The sequence below is a fragment of the Bos taurus genome, chromosome 18 (assembly GCF_002263795.3).
Source record: "Bos taurus isolate L1 Dominette 01449 registration number 42190680 breed Hereford chromosome 18, ARS-UCD2.0, whole genome shotgun sequence".
Classification (NCBI taxonomy): Eukaryota; Metazoa; Chordata; class Mammalia; order Artiodactyla; family Bovidae; genus Bos; species Bos taurus.
In genome coordinates, this window is record NC_037345.1 from 52,955,941 (window position 1) to 52,973,875 (window position 17,935).

The 17,935-nt window shown below is 52.1% G+C and overlaps 1 protein-coding gene across 1 annotated transcript; it reads right to left on the reverse strand.

Annotated features, from left to right (window-relative positions):
- Positions 1–545: 545 nt before the first annotated feature.
- CKM (creatine kinase, M-type) lies at positions 546–9,951 on the reverse strand. Its single transcript, NM_174773.4, has 8 exons — positions 9,898–9,951; positions 7,402–7,615; positions 6,220–6,374; positions 5,748–5,880; positions 3,556–3,727; positions 2,182–2,305; positions 1,576–1,765; positions 546–1,072 (listed from the first exon to the last, which is right to left on the reverse strand). Exons 2-8 carry the CDS (start codon positions 7,592–7,594, stop codon positions 894–896), a joined length of 1,146 nt encoding a protein of 381 aa, NP_777198.2. The 5' UTR covers positions 7,595–7,615; positions 9,898–9,951; the 3' UTR covers positions 546–893.
- Positions 9,952–17,935: the final 7,984 nt, after the last annotated feature.

Sequence of the window (17,935 nt, forward strand, 5' to 3'; positions counted from 1 at the left end):
CAGATTGCACAGAAAGAGGGTCAGGAAAAAGCATCATGGAGTAGATAATGATGAGATGCATGCAGGGTTTCAAACCAGAGGCCCGGAGGGCAAATTCAGATATTTCGTTTGACCTCCGTTTCTCCCTAGAATGGATCCTGTGTTTGAGATCTGAGCATGAGTGATTGGCAGCAGAGGTTGGGAAGGGCCCAAGCTCAGTGTGTGACACTGGACCACACACCTCTGGATCGCAGATAGATGCTGTACCCTGAACTTGCCTCATTTTAGAGATGGGAAAAGATGAGAAGGGAATGGCTACCCACTCCAATATTCTTGCCTGGAGAATTCCACGGACAGAGGAGCCTGGCGGGCTATACAGTTCATGGGGTCGCACAGAGTCAGACACGGCTGAGCGACTAACCCTTTCACTTTAGAGGTGGGATAAAACGTGTAGCCCTAGGACTTGCCTAGAGACGACAAGCCACCTTGAGGTCATATAGTGGCCAACTGCCGGAGCTTTTTCCTCCTTCTCCCCCTTCAGTACTAATAACCATCAAACACAACGCTAAGGCCACCATTGCTTTTATTTGTTGCTTTGAGTAGAGAAAAAGCAACAGCTCCAGGTGAGCTCCATTAGCCAGAGCTCCCGATGGTGGGCGGAGCTTGGGGAAAAAGAAGAGGAGACTGTAAGGGAGGTTTTTCATTGGCCAGAACCCAGAGTCTGGAGCCCATTGGTTGGAACTCTGGTTGGAACTGGAACTAGAAGGATGGATAGAGCCCCAGGTGGACCAAACGTTTTTAGGCTGGGCTTCACGAGGAAGGGGCGGGGCAAAGGATGAAGGGGCGGGCCTCCGGTGGGCTGGGTCCTCCCTTGGGCTGGGGCTCCGGCAGTCGGCGGCGAGCTGGCTGTGCGCCTACTTCTGGGCGGGGATCATGTCGTCGATGGACTGGCCCTTCTCCAGCTTCTTCTCCATCTCCACCATGAGCTTCACACCATCCACCACCAGCTGCACCTGTTCTACCTCCGACGAGCCCAGCCGATCGGCGTTGGACACGTCGAACACTGAGCCCACGGCAGCCGTGTCCACACCACCTGCGGGAGTAGGAGGCAGGGGCTAAGGAGCCAGCAGAAATGCTGGAGCGGAGCCTGGAACGCGGGCCGCCGTGCCAACCGCGCAGGCGGACGTACTGGGTGAATGCCTACTGTGTTAAATGCATGTAGTTTCCTGAGCGTCTGTCTGTTCTCGGGCTGGCTTTAGGTACCTCACCCCTCAACCATCCAACACTGGGTAACGGAGTTGAGCTCAGGAGCCGGGCTGCCTGGGATCGAATCCTGACCATCCTCCCCTTTACAGATGGGAAAGTGAGGCCCCTAGGCGCCCAGGGACATACACAGTGTATATCAGCCATATAACCATGGTGGTATATGGACTTCTCTGAGATAAGGCGTGCTGAAGCCTATTGTCAGAGGAAGAACTGAAACTCACAGAGGAGCAGCCCTTGCCGACCCCCAGAAGCCGTGGGGATGCCGCCGCTCCCCTTCAGCCGCCGCTAAGGGCCAGCCCTGGAAGCCGCAGGAGGGAACTTGGGCCGTACCTGTGCCTCGCTTCTGCAGGCGCAGGCGAGTGAGGATCTCCTCGAACTTGGGATGCTTGCTCAAGTGCGCCAACTTGACATGCACGCCTCCACGCAGCCCGGTGCCCAGGTTAGATGGGCAGGTGAGCACGTAGCCCAGGTGCTCGTTCCACATGAACGGGTGGCCGGCTTTCTTGAATATCTCCTCAATCTGAGGTAGGGGGAGAGGACCCGCGATCAGCGCTGCGGGTGCCCCCAAATGCGCCCACAACCCGGGCAGGGATCCGAGGGACAGGGGGTGAGAATGTCGGTGGGGGTAGGAGTCCGAGAGGGCGGGTCTGGAAAACCTGGAGGCACGAGATTCTTGGGGCAGGGGCCCAACCGCACAAACGATGGCTGGATTCTGAGGGGGCTGGGCTTGAGGACGCCTTGAAGGCCGGTTGTCGTCCGAGGGGTTGAGGATAGGGGTGGGGCCGGCTTTCCAGAGGGCGGGGCTTTGGAAAGCGAGTGGGGAGCACCGCTGAGGGGAGTGGCTTCGGTGCTGGGAGGAGCCGGGTTCCGAGGGGCGGGGCCCCGGAAAGCCGCTGGGGGGCGGTCACTTGGAGTCACGCGAGGGTAGGCACCTACCTTCTGCAGCCCCACGCAGAAGCGGCGGAAAACCTCCTTCATGTTGCCCCCCTTCTCCATGGAGATGACTCGGAGGTGATCCTCCTCGTTCACCCACACCAGGAAGCTCTTGTTGTCATTGTGCCTAGCATCGGGCGCAGCAAAAGGTCAGGGAACCGGCTCCGCGGGACCCCCTGTTCCCCTCCCTCTTGCAAACACACGTCCACCGCTAGGGGGCAGCGGGCCTAAAGGGCACGTGGCCTGAGCATCTCACAGTCTCAGAAGCTTACACCTTTAAATGTCACAGGACCCGTGAAATCTCGAATCGTGGGATCAGTGGCTTTTAGGGTCTTAATTCTTTGCACAATATTATAGAATCTTAGGATCTCAGAATCGCTGAAAAACGGAAACCGAGAAGCAAAATTGATAAACCTTCCATGACATTGTGACATCGCAGAAGGAGTCTTAGACTGGAAAACTTTAGGATCTGGAAATGTTTGAAACCATTGAATCACAAAATCTGACATTAGTGGAACCTGAAAACACTGAAAATCTTACAATCTATACTCTCCAAATTGTTTGAAACCGAGGTTCTCAAAACCTTTTAAAACCTTTGACTATCAGAATTGAGGTGGGGACAGTTTCCCTGATAGGTCAGTTGGTAAAGAATACACCTGCAATGCAGGAGACCCCGGTTAGGTTCCTGGGTCGGGAGGATCCACTGGAGAAGGGATAGGCTACCCATTCCAGTATTCCTGGGCTTCCCTTGTGGCTCAGCTGGTAAAGAATCCGCCTACAATGTGGGAGACCTGGGGTTCTGTCCCTGGGTTGGGAAGATCCCTTGGAGAAGGGAAAAGCTACCCGCTCTAGTATTCTGGCCTGGAGAATTCCAGTCCATAGGGTCACAAAGAGTTGGACACGACTGAGCAACTTTCACTTTCATCAGAATCGGGGATTAAAAAGTTAATAGAAAGCCCAGCTAACAACAATAATTAGCAATAATATCATGCCAATGGCCAGTATGGATACTTACTATATACCAGACACTTTTACCAATACTTTGCATAAATTAATTCATTAATCCTCATAAGAAACCCAAGAGCTATGAATTATTATGATCCCATTTTATAGATGGAGATTTGGGGCAGAGAAACATTAAATTACGTGCCCAAGATCACACAGCTAGTAAATGGCAGCCCTGGGATTTGAACCTAGGGAGTCTGGTTCAAATCTGAGTTACAAGCTTCTTAAAATATGACATTCAGACCACAGGGAAGGCAGGAGTGGAGGGCAAGATCACCCTGGAGAATTGCTGTTATGGTCTTGACTCGTGGAGGGTCATGGGACGACTAGAGGAGGCGGGGCAAAAGGAGGGCATTGGGCAAGGGGCCTCACCAGATGCCACGGGCATCGGGCCAGTCTCGGGCCATGCCTGAAGCCAGCAGCAGCGGGGACACGGGCTTGTCAAACAGGAAGTGGTCGTCGATGAGCTGCTGCTGCTCCTGCTCTGTCATGCTCTTCAGAGGGTAGTATTTCCCCTTGAACTCACCCGTCAGGCTGTTGAGGGCTGGTGAGGGGCCACAGGAAGGAGGGGTCAACAGCCTGCCCTACAAGTGGGGTGCAGAGGCCCTGGGGACCCCACACTGCTGTCCTTCAGGGGCCTAGGCCTTGACCCTGAGGAGGTTCTAAAGGTGTCTAAGCAACCCCCGCCACAAAACATGCTCCTCCACTGTCTTCCCAGGCCTGGGAACACCCACACCATGTGCTCAAGACCAAAAGCGTGGATTCTCCCTTGCCTGCCACCAATTCTCACGTCCAGTCAGTCTACCTGCGGGCAGTAGAGTGCTGGTGCTCACTCCTGCTGGCTGGTAGAACAGAGTCAGTCTCAGCAATCTGGGAGCCAGCAGTAAACGATATTATATTGTAGTATATATATTATTTGTGTATATTCATAGGTATTCATAATACATAGTATGTATTAAGTGTTGGAGAAGGAAATGGCAACCCATTCCAGTATTCCTGCTGGTAAAATCTCATGGACAGAGGAGCCTGGCGGGCTACAGTCCATGAGTTTGCAAAGAGTCAGACATGACTGAGCAGTTGAGCATACACACACATGTATATTATGTATGTAATAAATATATAATACGTATATGCATTTGTATATATTCATATCTTCATAAGACATGACAAATATGTATTATGTGTATAATGTATTTCTATAATACACATATTGTAAAATATGTTATACATATTTGTATAATATACTATATAATATGTTCTATATCATATACTACATACTATGTTATATTGTTAAAAATAAATGACAAAAACAAATAAACTATATTGCATTGGCCAAAAAATTTGAGTTTTCCTATAACATCTTTCAGAATGAACTTTTTGGCCAACCCAGTATTTAAAGTGAAGGTGGTAAGTACTCAGAACTATCACTTGCTTATTACTTTACTACACTTACTATTTTCTATGTTCTTGAAGTCACCTGTTGTATCTGTATGCTGGAAATTCCACATAATGACATGCTACTGCACATCTCTTCCCATTACCCATCCCTGCATGATGTCACGTGGTTGGCTCAACATGGGCCTCTGTAGGAGAATTTACACCAGAGCAATTGGCAGTTGCTGGCAGCAAATCAAGGCTGCTGCTTTTTTTTTTTTTAGAGCCAGTTGTTAAACATTTAGCAGAATGACACTGCCTGCCAGCCCTAATGCTTCTGCCTCCAAACACACCCATTCTTTCTCCCCATCCCAGTGCTCCCCTCACTCCCCGGCCCCGCCTGGACCCCTGCAGCTGCCCTTCTCAGCCTCTCCTCCTCTGCACACCGACTGTTCCCCACCAGGGGAATCCATGCAAGTCTGAACCTGTCCCTTCTCTACTCACCACTCTGCCACGGCGTCCTCTTCCCACAGGGTCAAAGCCAGAGTCCTCCCAGCAGCCCACAAAGCTCTGTACAACCTGGCCACCCCAACACCCCCTGACCTCACTTCCTCCCCTCTCCCCATCACCCACTCAGCTCCAGCAACATTGGTCTCCTTGCTCTTCCTCCAACACACCTTCCCACCCCACGACCTTTGCACTTGCTGTTCACCTGCCTAGATTTCTTCCCCAGGTCCACTCCTTCTTGTCAGTCATGTCTCAACTCCTTTCCAACATAGCTTCTCACAGTCATTCTGTGCCACAACCCTTGTTTCTTGGCTTCAGGGCATTTGGGGATGATCTTATTCTTCTGTTGGTTTCAGTGATTCCTCTTATCTCCCCACGAGGCTGACAGCTCTGTGAGAGCAGTAACCTTGGTCCATCTTATTCATCATGGGAACCCCAGCTCCCCACACAGGGCCAGAACAACCGTAAATGTTTGCTTGGTGGATAGATGGATGGATGAATAGATGGATGAAGGTCAGGACCCTGGCGCAGTTGGGTGTCAAATCTTTACAGCATCCCTTAGACCTCCCCCAGGGGTAATACTGCCAGCTGTCACTCACCAGGCACCCGTGATTATCAAGTTCTTGCAGTGTTTTGGCAAATGGGGGAACAAGGGGGTCCAGAGCTGGGATGGGGGCTCTCACCTTCCACGGAGAGTTTCTCCACGGCCCGGCGCTCGCCGCGGGAGCAGTGGGGAGGCAGTGCATAGCCCTTGATGCTGCGGCCCGTGCGGACACGGCTGCTGAGCACGTAGTTGGGGTCCAGATCATCTCCACCCTAGGGAACAGGTGGGATCAGGGCTTGGCGGACCATCCTGTGTGTCCTGCCCCCTCCCCACCAAAATCAAATCTCCCCTGCAGGCCCTCCCAGCTCTCTTGGGCTCTCAGCTGCTTCCTTTGGTTCTTCCCTCCCCGCTGGCCTCTCTCCCCCTCCCTCCCTGACTCTGTCTCTCTTTCTCTCTCTCTCCCCACCTTGACTGTTTTCTGTGTCTGCCTGTCCATCTCTCTTCCCATCTCCCTCTGTGTTTCTCTCCATCTCTGTCTCCCTGTCTCTCTGGGTGTCTCCTCACGCCTCCTCCCCCTCCCCCTGCCCTGCCCTTCCCCTGGGGCAGCTGACCTTGAGGTTCTCATGGTTGAGGTCAGTCTTGTGCTTGTCTGTGGGTTTGAAGCCCCCGTGCCGGTCCTGGATGATGGGGTCAAAGAGGTCCTTGAAAACCGTATAGGACTCCTCATCACCAGCCACACAGCCCACGGTCATGATGAAGGGGTGACCTGGGGGGTCAGAGGGAGGTCAGAGGTGCTTGTCACCCATGGGGAAGACCTGGGCTCCTGGGTCCAGTGTAGACTTTGTGTGCACACATGGGTGTGTGTGTGCATGCGTGCGTACATGCAAGGGATTTCACTGAGCACTGCGGGTCAGAACTGAGGAGGCTGAGGGTGGGTAGGAATTGGGAGAGAAGACTGGGGGAGATCGAGGCAGTATCTGGGGGTGGGTGGTGAGAAGAACGTTGAGTGCAGGGCAAAGGAGAAAGGAGAGTCTGGGGGGTGAGTTGCTAAAAATATTACCACGTGAGAATCCCCAAATCAAGGGATCGTCCCTTAAAAAAGTTCAGAACCTTAGAGACTCTCAACCCCTACTTATAAGAAGAGACTTGAAAGACCCTCTTGGGCTTCCCTGGTGGTCCAGTGGTTAAGACTCAATACTCCCAATGCAGAGGGCCAGGGTTCAATCCCTGGTTGGAGAACTAAGATCCTGCATGCCTTGTGGCCAAAAAACAAAACAAAACACCTTCTTATTTCTCAAGTGGGGAAACAGAGGCCTGAAGAGAAAGGGCCTTTTCCCTCAGTCATGAGTTGGAGGCTGAGGTTGGAAGCTGGTCTCCTGCCCAGTTCCACCCGCCCTGGTGGGGTGTTCCTGGAGAAGGAAGCCCCTGTCAGAGTCAGAGCGCCCACTCGGTGCCAGGAGCCACTCCACGTGCCTATGTTTTCCCAACCTGGGTGCCCATTTTTCAGGTGAGGAAACTGAGGCCTGGAAAATGCAATAGCTTCCCTCAGGGGAGTCTCACGTGATACTCACACACATTTAGCGAGTGGTTTGCCATCTGGCAGACCCTGTCCCAGGCCCTCAAACATTCAACTCATCTATTTCTCACAGCAGCCCCATGAGTATGGTCCCCACTTTAGAAATGGGAAAACTGAGGCTCAGGGAGGTGGGGCTGAGGCCTGGCAGGCAGCCTCCAGGCCACCCCCCAACACACACCAGCCCCACAGTCCCTGGGACGCTCCCCAGGAGGCTTACCTGGGTTGTCCACACCGGTCTGGATGACGTCATCCAGAGTGAAGCCAGAGGGCGTCTCCTTGTCCCGCAGCTTCTTGTAAATCTCGAGGGTCAGCGCCTTGGCCATGTGGTTGTTGTGCTTGCTGAGGTCTGGGTATTCCTCCTCAGCCTTGAAGTTCAGCTTGTGCTTGTTGTGGGTGTTACCGAACGGCATGGTGGCGGTGGTGCGGGGGGCCTGGTGGGGAGGCGTGGAGGGGGAAGTTAGGTCACATCCACGGGGACCAGCAAGAGAGCAGAGCCAGGCTCTGGGGTCAGGCAGGCCTGAGGACCAGTCCTGAGTCCTGGGCTGTGTGACTTGGAGCCAGAGGGATCCCCTCTCTGAGCCCCTGCATCTCAACAGGATGTATCATCAGTCCGGTGTTGGGATCTTAGCTCTGCCTTTTCCTGCTGGTGACCCCAGGCTAATAACATTGCTAGAGACTCAGTTTCTCCAGCTAGAAAAATGGAGGGGAGAACCCCTCAAGCCTGTGATAAGACATGATAACTGATATATAAGAGTGTAGGTTCTAGAATCAGGCAGCCTGGCTTTGAATCCCAGCTCTGCTGTGTGACCTTGGGCAAGTTACTTAACCTCTCTGTGCCTCAAAGTAATCACCTGTAAAATGCGGGTAGAAGAGCATTTATCTCATGGAGGTGTTGGAAGGATGCGATGAGTTCATTATGTGAAGCACTTAAAATAGGGCCGGCACACACTCATCATTAATTTGCTGCTGCTGCTGCTAAGTTGCTTCAGTCGTGTCCAACTCTGCGACCCCATAGACGGCAGCCCACCAGGCTCCCCCGTCCCTGGGATTCTCCAGGCAAGAACACTGCTATTGTTATTATTGTTGTTTGGAATTATGAGGAGCTGGTGAGGGTGGAGGATGTTGCTGGGAATGAGTGTGTGAGCAGAGAAGGGACATTCTCTCTATGAAGATTCCTGGGTGCTCAGTCGAGGGAGGAGGGGCAGGGTGGGAGGGAGGGCTGAGTGCCCGCCCCCACCTCTGTGTGCTGACACCTGTCCTGCAAGGAACAGTTAAGAACAGCTCAGCCTCTGAGGTCAACAGAGCTGGGTTCAAATCTCATCCGTGCCATCTCTGGGCTGTGTGACCCTAGGTCAACTGCTCAGTCTTTCTGAGCCTCTGTCTTTTGTGAACTGAACTTTTCCCATGGGGTTACCAGGAGGATTCTTTGAGCTTCAGCACGAAGCCAGTGGAGCACAGGCCCTGGCATGGAGCTGGGGCCTTGTAAAGAACCTGCCTGCCAATGCAGGAGATGTAAGAGATGAGAGCTCAATCCTTGGATCAGGAAGATCTCCTAGAGGAGGAAATGACAACCCCTTCCAGTATTCTTGCCTGGAGAATCCCTTGGACAGAAGAGCCTGGTGGGCTAACAGTCCATAGTGCCACAAAGAGTCTGAAACTAGCGCGCACACCTAGAGGGGTGGCTGCTGTGCTGTTCTTACTTTTATTCCCAAGACCCAGGAGGAGGGAGGACCCTTTGGCGGTGGTGGTAGGGACAAGATGCTCATTCCCAGCTCCAGGAATGGGAAGTGGGCAGGACGGTGGGAAGGAGATGGGCACGAGGGTGAGCTGAAGGCCGAGGCATCAGGCCAAGGGGGGATGGAACCCACGAAAGCCTTTGGAGTTCATGTCCAGCGTGGGGATTTATTTTTAGAATCTGGCAGACTCCTCTCCCCACCCCCAGCTGCCACCCCACCCCCACATTCCAGAGGCTCGGCTTGCACCACGTCAGCAGGCCAGAGACAGGTGGGCCAGGGTGGCCGGGAGCACATGCATTCAGGCTTTGGGGCTCAAGGGCTTTCAGCCGAGAAAGCCCCCTTCAGAGCATGTCCCCACCTCCATCCCTTCTGGGGGCAGGCTGGGAGAGGGCAGGGAAGCAAGGTGGGGGAGCCCAAGGGACAGCAACAGACATAACCCAGAGCCCCTCATGCACACCCCCGTATGCACCCCCAGGTCGCATGGGTAAACGGGCCCACACATGCACACCTCCCAGCTCAGGGACACCGGCATACAGGGACTCATGCAGGAGCCACGGAAAGTCAGACAGACACAAGGTCACGCTTTGCAGAAGGCAAGGTCACCAAGGCAAAGCCCCAGACAGGTGATACACAGACACCTCCCACGGCTCACGGCGCCCAGTTCTGGCGACAGACCATCATGAACAAGGCCTAGCCCACAGCCCCTTGCAGGGGGGCGACAGCTGGTGGCTGTCAAGGCTCCTTTCCATCCTGGGGTCTCCCCCCAGGACGCTTGCCCCAGCGATCACAAGGCATGGCCAGGAGTCAGGGGCTCCCAGGTGGAGGGGACTCTCTGACACAAGGACCACCTTGCCACACACTGACCCGCCTGTGTGCGGGGGCATGTGGGGGACAACGTGCAAGGTCCCTTCCAGAGACAGCTCGACCTCTGGCCCCTATGGAAGACACCCCACTCTGGACCCTACCCCGGGCAATACCTGGCTGGGCGGTGCTGGAAGGGGCTGTCTGTATCCCGGAGGCGACACTGACCCAAAGGAAGGGCCTGCAGCCCTGGCCTTATATAGGGGGGGCCTGGGCTGTGTGATTGGCTGGGAAGGGCTGCCCCTTGGGAGCGGGCTGGAGGGCAGCTGAGCTCTTCACCTCACTGCCCAGGCATCGTGCCCACCCCGAACCCAGGCATGCCTCGCGCCCAGCCTATGGCCTTGTATGGGCCACGCCAGGGTCTGGGCCCATATCCCCCCCGCCACCAAGCCGGTCCCCCGACCAAGTGCTGAGTCGGGCTGGCGGGGACAGCTGGAGCCCCGCCGGGGCCACGGGATAGTGTCAGGAAACGTCCCAGGCACGTAGAAGTCACCCTCCCCTGGCCCTCCGCTAGGCCACTGGCCTCCCGTGAGCCCCCAGTGGCCTTGACCCCAGCACACAGCAGGTCCTGAGCTCTGCCCCTGGGGAAACCTTGCAATGGCTCCTGGAGGTCAGGTCTTTGGTTTTCCTGCAGAGGAAAGGGCCCAGAGAGGCTGTGTGACTTGCCTGCTGTCACCCAGCTACAGGCAGTGTGTGACCAAGGCCAAGGCGGGAACAGGAGACAGCCTGATCCCAGAAGCCTGTGCTAGGATGCACTTTCCTCCTCGGGAGTGCAAAGGAGGGAAACTGAGGCTGGGCCGAGCTAGGGCAGTTCTCACTCAAGGCCAGGTTGAAGGTGATGGTCACCCTTTCCACTCCAGTCCACCAGCCCAGTGACCCAGGGAGATTTCTGCTGTGGAGGGGACAGGGAGGGACAGCCTGCCGGGAAGGGAGTTTATTTTTAGAGCTCATTGCTCGCGATCTCCTCTGGGAGACCTGAGGTGCTGGGGCTGGGGGGACGCGGGGGCAGGTGTTGGTGGGGTGAGGTCGCCACGTGTCCGGGTTAATTATAACCCAGCGTCTCGGGTGTCCCTTGGCCTCGCCTCCTTACAAGGGCAGCTGAGAGCTCGGGGAGGCTACCCCCAGCCACGGTAGAAGGGGGCTGGGCGGCGGCTCAGGTCAGGGACATGCTCAGATCCAGGTTCGATCGGGGACCGCAAGGGCTGAGGAGGAGATCCTGCAGAAATGGGACGTCACAGAGGGAACAGCGTCCTCGGCCTAGAAGACACCAAGACTGCAGGATACAAGGATTGGGCAAGTCCAGGGAGCAGGAAACCAGGGAGCACCCAGCATTGAAACAAAGAAGAGAATGTTCCTTTCCCTCCGGAGTTCCTCCCTCCTCCTGGGTCTCCCCCCGCTTCTTCCTAGGCAGGGAGCACTCATCTAGGGAAAGGGGGGCCCTTTCTGCCTCTCCCGATGTTTCTGGTGGGAGGGGGGCTATTTAGAAAACTTTTCTCCTTGGGGCCTAGTCCCTGATCGCTCCCCTCACTGTCCTGTCCCAGCAAGGTCAGTGTGTCAAAGCACTCCTTCATAGTTACGGAAACTGAGGCCCAGAGAACTAAAAGGAACTGGTCTAGAATCGTTATGCATGTATCATGTCAACAATTATTTATTAAGCACTTACTGGCACCCAGCAGAAGATAACCCAAACCCCTGTCCTCATGGAGTTAATATTTTAGTGAGGGTGAACAAGTTGTTATACATTTTAATGTTGGGGACAATGGGGCTTTGAAGGAAAGAGACAGAGGGTAAAAGATGCAAGTGACAGGACACAGAGGAGGAGATCAGCTCAGACCTCTCTGGGGAGGTGACATCCATGCAGAGACCAGAGGGAGCCAGCCATGTGAGTATCTGGAAGGGGGACAGCAGGCGCAAAGGCCCTGAGGTGGGCGTGGCTTGGCATGTCACAGAGACAGGGAGGAGGCTGGAGCAGATGGAGAGGAGAGTGGGAGGAAGAATGTGAGGTGGAGGGGGGCCAGGAGCAGATCTGTAGGGTCCTAGGGCTCTGATGGGAGTCCTGGAGGGTTGTGAGCAAAGGAGAGACAGGATCTAGCCACGTCACACACAGCCCAGCCCCCAGGGCCCCTAATAACCCCTTGTGTGGACATCTGACATTCCTCTTGGCCACATAGCATCCGAAGCCCTTTCTGTATTGAGGGAGTTCTCCACCCTTTCACCACCTCCTTTGGAGAAGCCCAAATGTTAGAAACTCAGTTTCCCAGAATCCCTTGCGGCAATGGTTCGGTCATGTGACCTGGGCTGAGCCAATCAAACCCTCCAGCAGGATCTCGCAGTCATAAGCCCTACCTCCTTTATCTTGAGTCTCTCAGAAACAGTTGGCCATGGAGTTGGCCTTGGGGAGCACTGTGACCCTTATCGTATAGCTTCCTCCCACCCCTTGAGCCCCTCAGTCTCCAAGGCTTGTTCCTCCCCCGTCCCATACCTCAGGACCTCCACATTCCTTCCTGCTCTAGCCTCCTCGCTGGTCTCCTGACCCAGTCTTGGCCCCTCCACCGACTTCCCTGCTGACCTCTCCTGCTCAGAACCTGCCATGGCTCCCCAGTGCTCGCAGGAGAAATGAGTGTTTGTTGACTAAGTAAATAATAACCTTATCAATCAGTAGGAAACCCCTCCACCCAGCTTAGGCAGAAAGGGCTTTCCTACCAAATGCTTACAAAATTGTTAAAAGGGCTGAAGGAACACCTCTTGCTCTCAGAACTATGCTTCCTCCGGGAAACTGGACATGCTAGAAGGAGGTTAGCGTGAAGGTTAAATGGCCTCTCTGCTTTCTGGGAAAGATTGAGGGTTGGAGGAGAAGGGGGCTATAGAGGATGAGATGGTTGGGTGGCATCACCGACTCGATGGACATGAGTTTGAGCAAACTCTAGGAGATAGTGAAGGACAGGGAAGCCTGGCGTGCTGCAGTCCGTGGGGGTCACAAAAAGTCAGACACGACTTAGTGACTGAACAGCAGTTAACTCTCATGGAGGACTCCTACATGTCAAGTACTAGGCTAACTGCTTGACATTTACCAACTCATTTGCCATTCTGAGCCTTACCAACAATAAGGTTCAGAGAGGTTAACTGACTTGTCCAAGGTCGCACAGCTGGGAAAGAGCAGAGCTGGGTATCCAACTGGCACAGGGCTGCTGAAAGTGGGTTCAGGGTTTGGTGAAGACAATTTCCAGGCTTCTCAGCAAGGTGAGACTATATTGTCAGCCCCAGAGTCCCTTTCTAGGTCTTCAGGCCCACATCCCCTTGCCCACTTCATTACCCTAGCAGTCTGACTTCAGGTTTCAACCACTGTATGTGTATTAACCAGTTTTAGTTTTCCAACAGCACTATGAGGTAGGTCCTGAAAATTTTACACAGCAGGAAAGTGAAGCCAGAGAGTCTGAGCCACTTGCCCAAAATCACCCAGCTGGAAAGTAGCAGAAGCAGACTGGACAAGGTAGTCACTCCCTTCCTCACTTCACCTCTTTATGCTGAAGCCTCATTTTACAGAGAGTGGATGCTGAGGCTGCAAATGGGCCAGGGATTGCAGATTTTCTTGCAGTATTCTCAGGAGGCAGAAGGTACAAGGGCACTTTATGGGTTCTCTCTTATAAGGGCACTAATCCCATTCATGAGAGCTCCACCCTCATGATCTAATCACATCATACTAATACCAAAGGCCCAACATATTAATACCATCACCTTTGAAGGTTAGGATTTCAACATATGAGAAAATACATTAAAATCATAGTTGTTTGTAGTTGTTTAGTCACGAAGTTGTATCTGACTCTTTTGCGACCCCATGGACTTTAGCCCACCAGGCTCCTCTGTCCATGGGATTCTCCAGGCAAGAATGCTTAAGTGGGTTGCCATTTCCTCCTCCAAGGGATCTTCCCAACCCAGGGATCAAGCCCAGGTCTCCTGCATTAGCAAGCGGATTCTCTACCACTGAGCCACCAGGGAAGCCCTTAGATCATAGTACCAAAGATATATTGCTAAAGTGAAAGTGTTAGTGCTCAGTTGTGTCTGACTCTATGCAACCCCATAGACTTTAACCCCATGGACTTTAGCCAGCCAGGCTCCTCTGTCCATGGAATTCTCCAGGCAAGAACACTGGAGTGGGTAGCTATTCCCTTCTCCAGGGGATCTTCCTGACCCAGAGATCAAGCCAGGGTCTCCTGGATTGAAGGCAGATTCTTTACCATTTGAATCACGAGGGAAGCCACCTAAGTGAGGAAAATTCTATAACCTATTACCACAAAAATACAGGGAAACAATCACCCCAAAATGCAGGAGCTTAAAAGCGGATGTAGGGCTGGCTGAGAGTTGGTTGTTTTGGGCTGGGTGCAACTGGGAAGCTTTGTTCCATACCATTATGTTAAAAATGAGACAACAGGCTCAAAATGCTAAGACCCATGTCATAAAATCAAGACTTAATGACAGTTGTGGCTCTCCTGGAGATTGAAACTTAAACCAGCCACTCAGATCAGCTCCATTTAGGTAATCTGCCCAGATAGGTGCCTGCCGTCCCTAAAGGAAAGTGACCTCACAATAACCAGTCTGCTTTTTTGCCTGCTTTGTTGCTCCAGGAACTTTCTTGTTCCTGCTCCCTTCCTCCTATAAGAGTCTTCCATTTTGTTTAGTTCCTCGAAGCTCCTTTCTGTCTGCTAGATTGGGTGCTGCTCGATTTGAATCGATTTTAGATAAATGCAATAAAATGTTAATATGCCTCAGTTTTTCTTTTAACAATATAGAGATGTTGTGGTAAGAGGGAACACACAGGGGCTACGTCATGCCTCCACCTGGACACAAGAGGAAATCTTTTGAAGATTTCCTGAGGAATCTTCCTGAGATCTAAGCTCAGAACCGGGAGGACTGTCACTTGTGCCCCTCTGCGATCGGCCGAAGCAAGTCACCACACCCAAAGTCAAAGCCATCATTACCCTCCAGGGGTCAGGTTTTTCTCATTTGCGTTTTTCTTAAATGGTCACTCACGCTCAGTCCCACACAATTCATTTCTGTGGACTAGCTCAGGAGGATGTTAGAAACTGGTAATCATGGCTACCAAAATCACTGCAGATGGTGATGGCAGCCATGAAATTAAAAGACGCTTACTCCTTGGAAGGAAAGTTATGACCAACCTAGATAGCATATTAAAAAGCAGAGACATTACTTTGCCAACAAAGGTCCATCTAGTCAAGGCTATGGTTTTTCCAATAGTCATGTATGGATGTGAGTGTTGGACTGTGAAGAAAGCTGAGCGCAGAAGAATTGATGCTTTTGAACTGTGGTGTTGGAGAAGACTCTTGAGAGTCCCTTGGACTACAAGGAGATCCAACCAGTCCATCCTAAAGGAGATCAGTCCTGAGTGTTCATTGGAAGGACTGCTGTTGAAGCTGAAACTCCAATACTTTGGCCACCTGATGCGAAGAGCTGATTCATTGGAAAAGACCCTGATGCTGGGAAAGATTGAGGGCAGGAGGAGAAGGGGACAACAGAGGATGAGATGGTTGGATGGCATCACCAACTCAATGGAGATGAGTTTGGGTACACTCCGGGAGTTGGAGATGGACAGGGAGGCCTGGCATGCTGTGGTCCATGGGGTCTCGAAGAGCCGGACATGACTGAGCGACTGAACTGAACTGAACTGAACTGAATCATGTCTGCTTCTTGGAAGAGTATCTGGGGATCAAGGAGAGACAAAGACCCACTTTTCACTCTGTAATCTTTTGTTCTCTCTGAGCATCCTTCTGACACCACTTTTTTTTTTCATTTTTATTTATTTATTTGGCTGCATCGGGTTTTTGTTGTGTCACGCAAGATTTTTCGTTGCAGTGCGAGGATTCTAGTTGTCTCACATGGGCTCAGTAGTTGTGGTGAGTAGGCTTGGTTGCCTTTTACAGGGATTACTCATTAATCCCCACATCAGCCTCACAAAATAGGTTACCCTTGTGAGTCCATTTCTACAGACCAGGACCGTGAGGACCAGAGAGCTTGGCTCCTGGCTCAGGGATTGTACAGCCAACAAATGACGGAGCAGGGATGTGCCCTAAACCATCTGATTCGGTGCACTGCTTTGGAGTGAGCATGTGGCAGTTCCAGAACCAGTGAGCAGTGTCCTGAGGCCAGAACAATCGGGGACAAGGGCTCAGCTGCCCTCTTCCACCCTGTTCCCTAGACATACCTGGAGAAGTAAGAGCGTGAGCGTGAGTTTTATTTTCTACCAGTCAACAGCCACTGTCAGTGTCTTCTCTGGGTTCAGGCTGTGCTGGGGAATGTGCCTCGGCGCAGTCAACCTCCTGGTATTCCAGTCACCGCGAGGGAGGGAGACATGTGATGACATAGAGTGGGCAGGGTTGGAATGTGGGAGCCCAGACGGTCGCAGGAGCCCAGGAAGGTCGTATCCTCCAGCGAGAGGTCAGAGAGGGCTTCCTGCAGGAGGGAGCATCTGCATTGAGGCTCCGAGAACAAGGGAGCGGCGCCATAGTCTGGTGCCTGGTCCGCGGGCCAACATCGCCCTCTACTGGATATATACTATAGTGCAGTGACCGGGATACTGCAGGGTTTGGCAAAGCTGGCGATCATGCTAACATCCTGTGCGCCTAGCTTTGGCCACTTTATGTTTCTAGGACTTGATTTATTGAGTAAGTCGCTCAACAGGTATGTATTGAGCACCTACTTTGCACCACGTTGTTCTAATGCTAAAGATAAAGTGCTTACAACACAGAGCCCTGCCCTCAGGGAGCTGGCATTCTAAGGGTTGTTGTTCAGTCGCTCAGTCATGTCCGACTCTTTGAGACCCCATGAACTGCAGCATGCCAGGCTTTAGGATTGACTGCTTGGATATCCTTGCAGTCCAAGGAACTCCCAAGAGTCTTCTCAAACACCACAGTTCAAAAGCATCGGTTGGTTCTTCAACGCTCAGCTTTATTGTCCAACTCTCACATCTATACATGACTACTGGAAAAACCATAGCTTTGAATGTACGGACATTTGTTGGCAAAGTAATGTTTCTGCTTTTTAATATGCTGTCTAGGCTGGTCATAGCTTTTCTTCCAAGGAGCAAGCATCTTTTAAATTTCATGGCTGCAGTCACCATCTGCAGTGATTTTGGAGCCCAAGAAAATAAAGTCTGTCACTGTTTCCACTGTTTCCCCATCTAGTCACCATGAAGGGATGGGACCAGATGCCATGATCTTAGTTTTTTAAATGTTGAATTTTAAGCCAGCTTTTTTACTCTCCTCTTTCACTGTTATCAAGAGGCTTTTTAGTTCCTCTTCGTTTTCTACCATAAGGCTGGTGTCATCTGTGTATGTGAGGTTATTGATATTTCTTCTGGCAATCTTGATTCCATCTTGTGCTTCATCCAGCCCAGCATTTTGCATGATGTACTCTGCATACAAGTTAAATAAGCAGGGTGACAATATACAGCCTTGATGTACACTTTTCCCTGGGCGAGAACAATAAAGCATGTGTGCTGAGTTGCTTCAGTCGTGTCTGACTCTTTGTGACCCAAAGGACTGTAGCCTGCCAGACTTCTGTGTCCATGGGATTCTCCAGGCAAGAATACTGGAGTGGATTGCCATGCCCTCCTCTAGGGGATCTTCCCAAACCAGGGATCACACTCGCATCTCTTATATCTCCTGCATAGGCAGGTGGTTGTTTGTGGGTTTTTTTTGCGCCACTTGGAAAGCCAAACCAATAATATAACACCACAAAATCAGCAGCTAATATTTGCTAAATGCTTCCAATCCATATATTAAGGCATTCAGTCCTTGCAGCTTTTGACTAATCTATTACAGATCAGGGAAACGGAGACAGAGAGGTTAAGTTACTGTCCAAAGCCTGCACAGCCAATAAATGGTGAAATAGGATGTGAACTCAGAGCCAGATTTTTAGCCTAGCTAATAACGTGATGTAACATCAGATCAGATCAGACCAGTCGCTCAATCGTGTCCAACTCTTTGCGACCCCATGAATCGCAGCACGATGTAACATAACATAGTAATTATAATGTTACATAATTTTAGGTCCTGAAAAATTTTATTAACGAAATCAAGCAGATAAATGAGGTTGTCTTTCGGTGGGAAGGGTGTATTTTAGAAGCGGCAAGGAAGGCCT

Bases quoted from the DNA above. Each gene is read 5' to 3' on its own strand.
- CKM (NM_174773.4), bottom strand. From the start codon at position 7,594: ATGCCGTTCGGTAACACCCACAACAAGCACAAGCTGAACTTCAAGGCT. The intron at 6,375-7,401 runs GTAAGCCTCCTG...CTGACCCCCCAG, and splicing joins GACCGGTGTGGACAACCCAG to GTCACCCCTTCATCATGACC. The intron at 1,073-1,575 runs GTACGGCCCAAG...CTACTCCCGCAG, and splicing joins CCTGCAGAAGCGAGGCACAG to GTGGTGTGGACACGGCTGCC.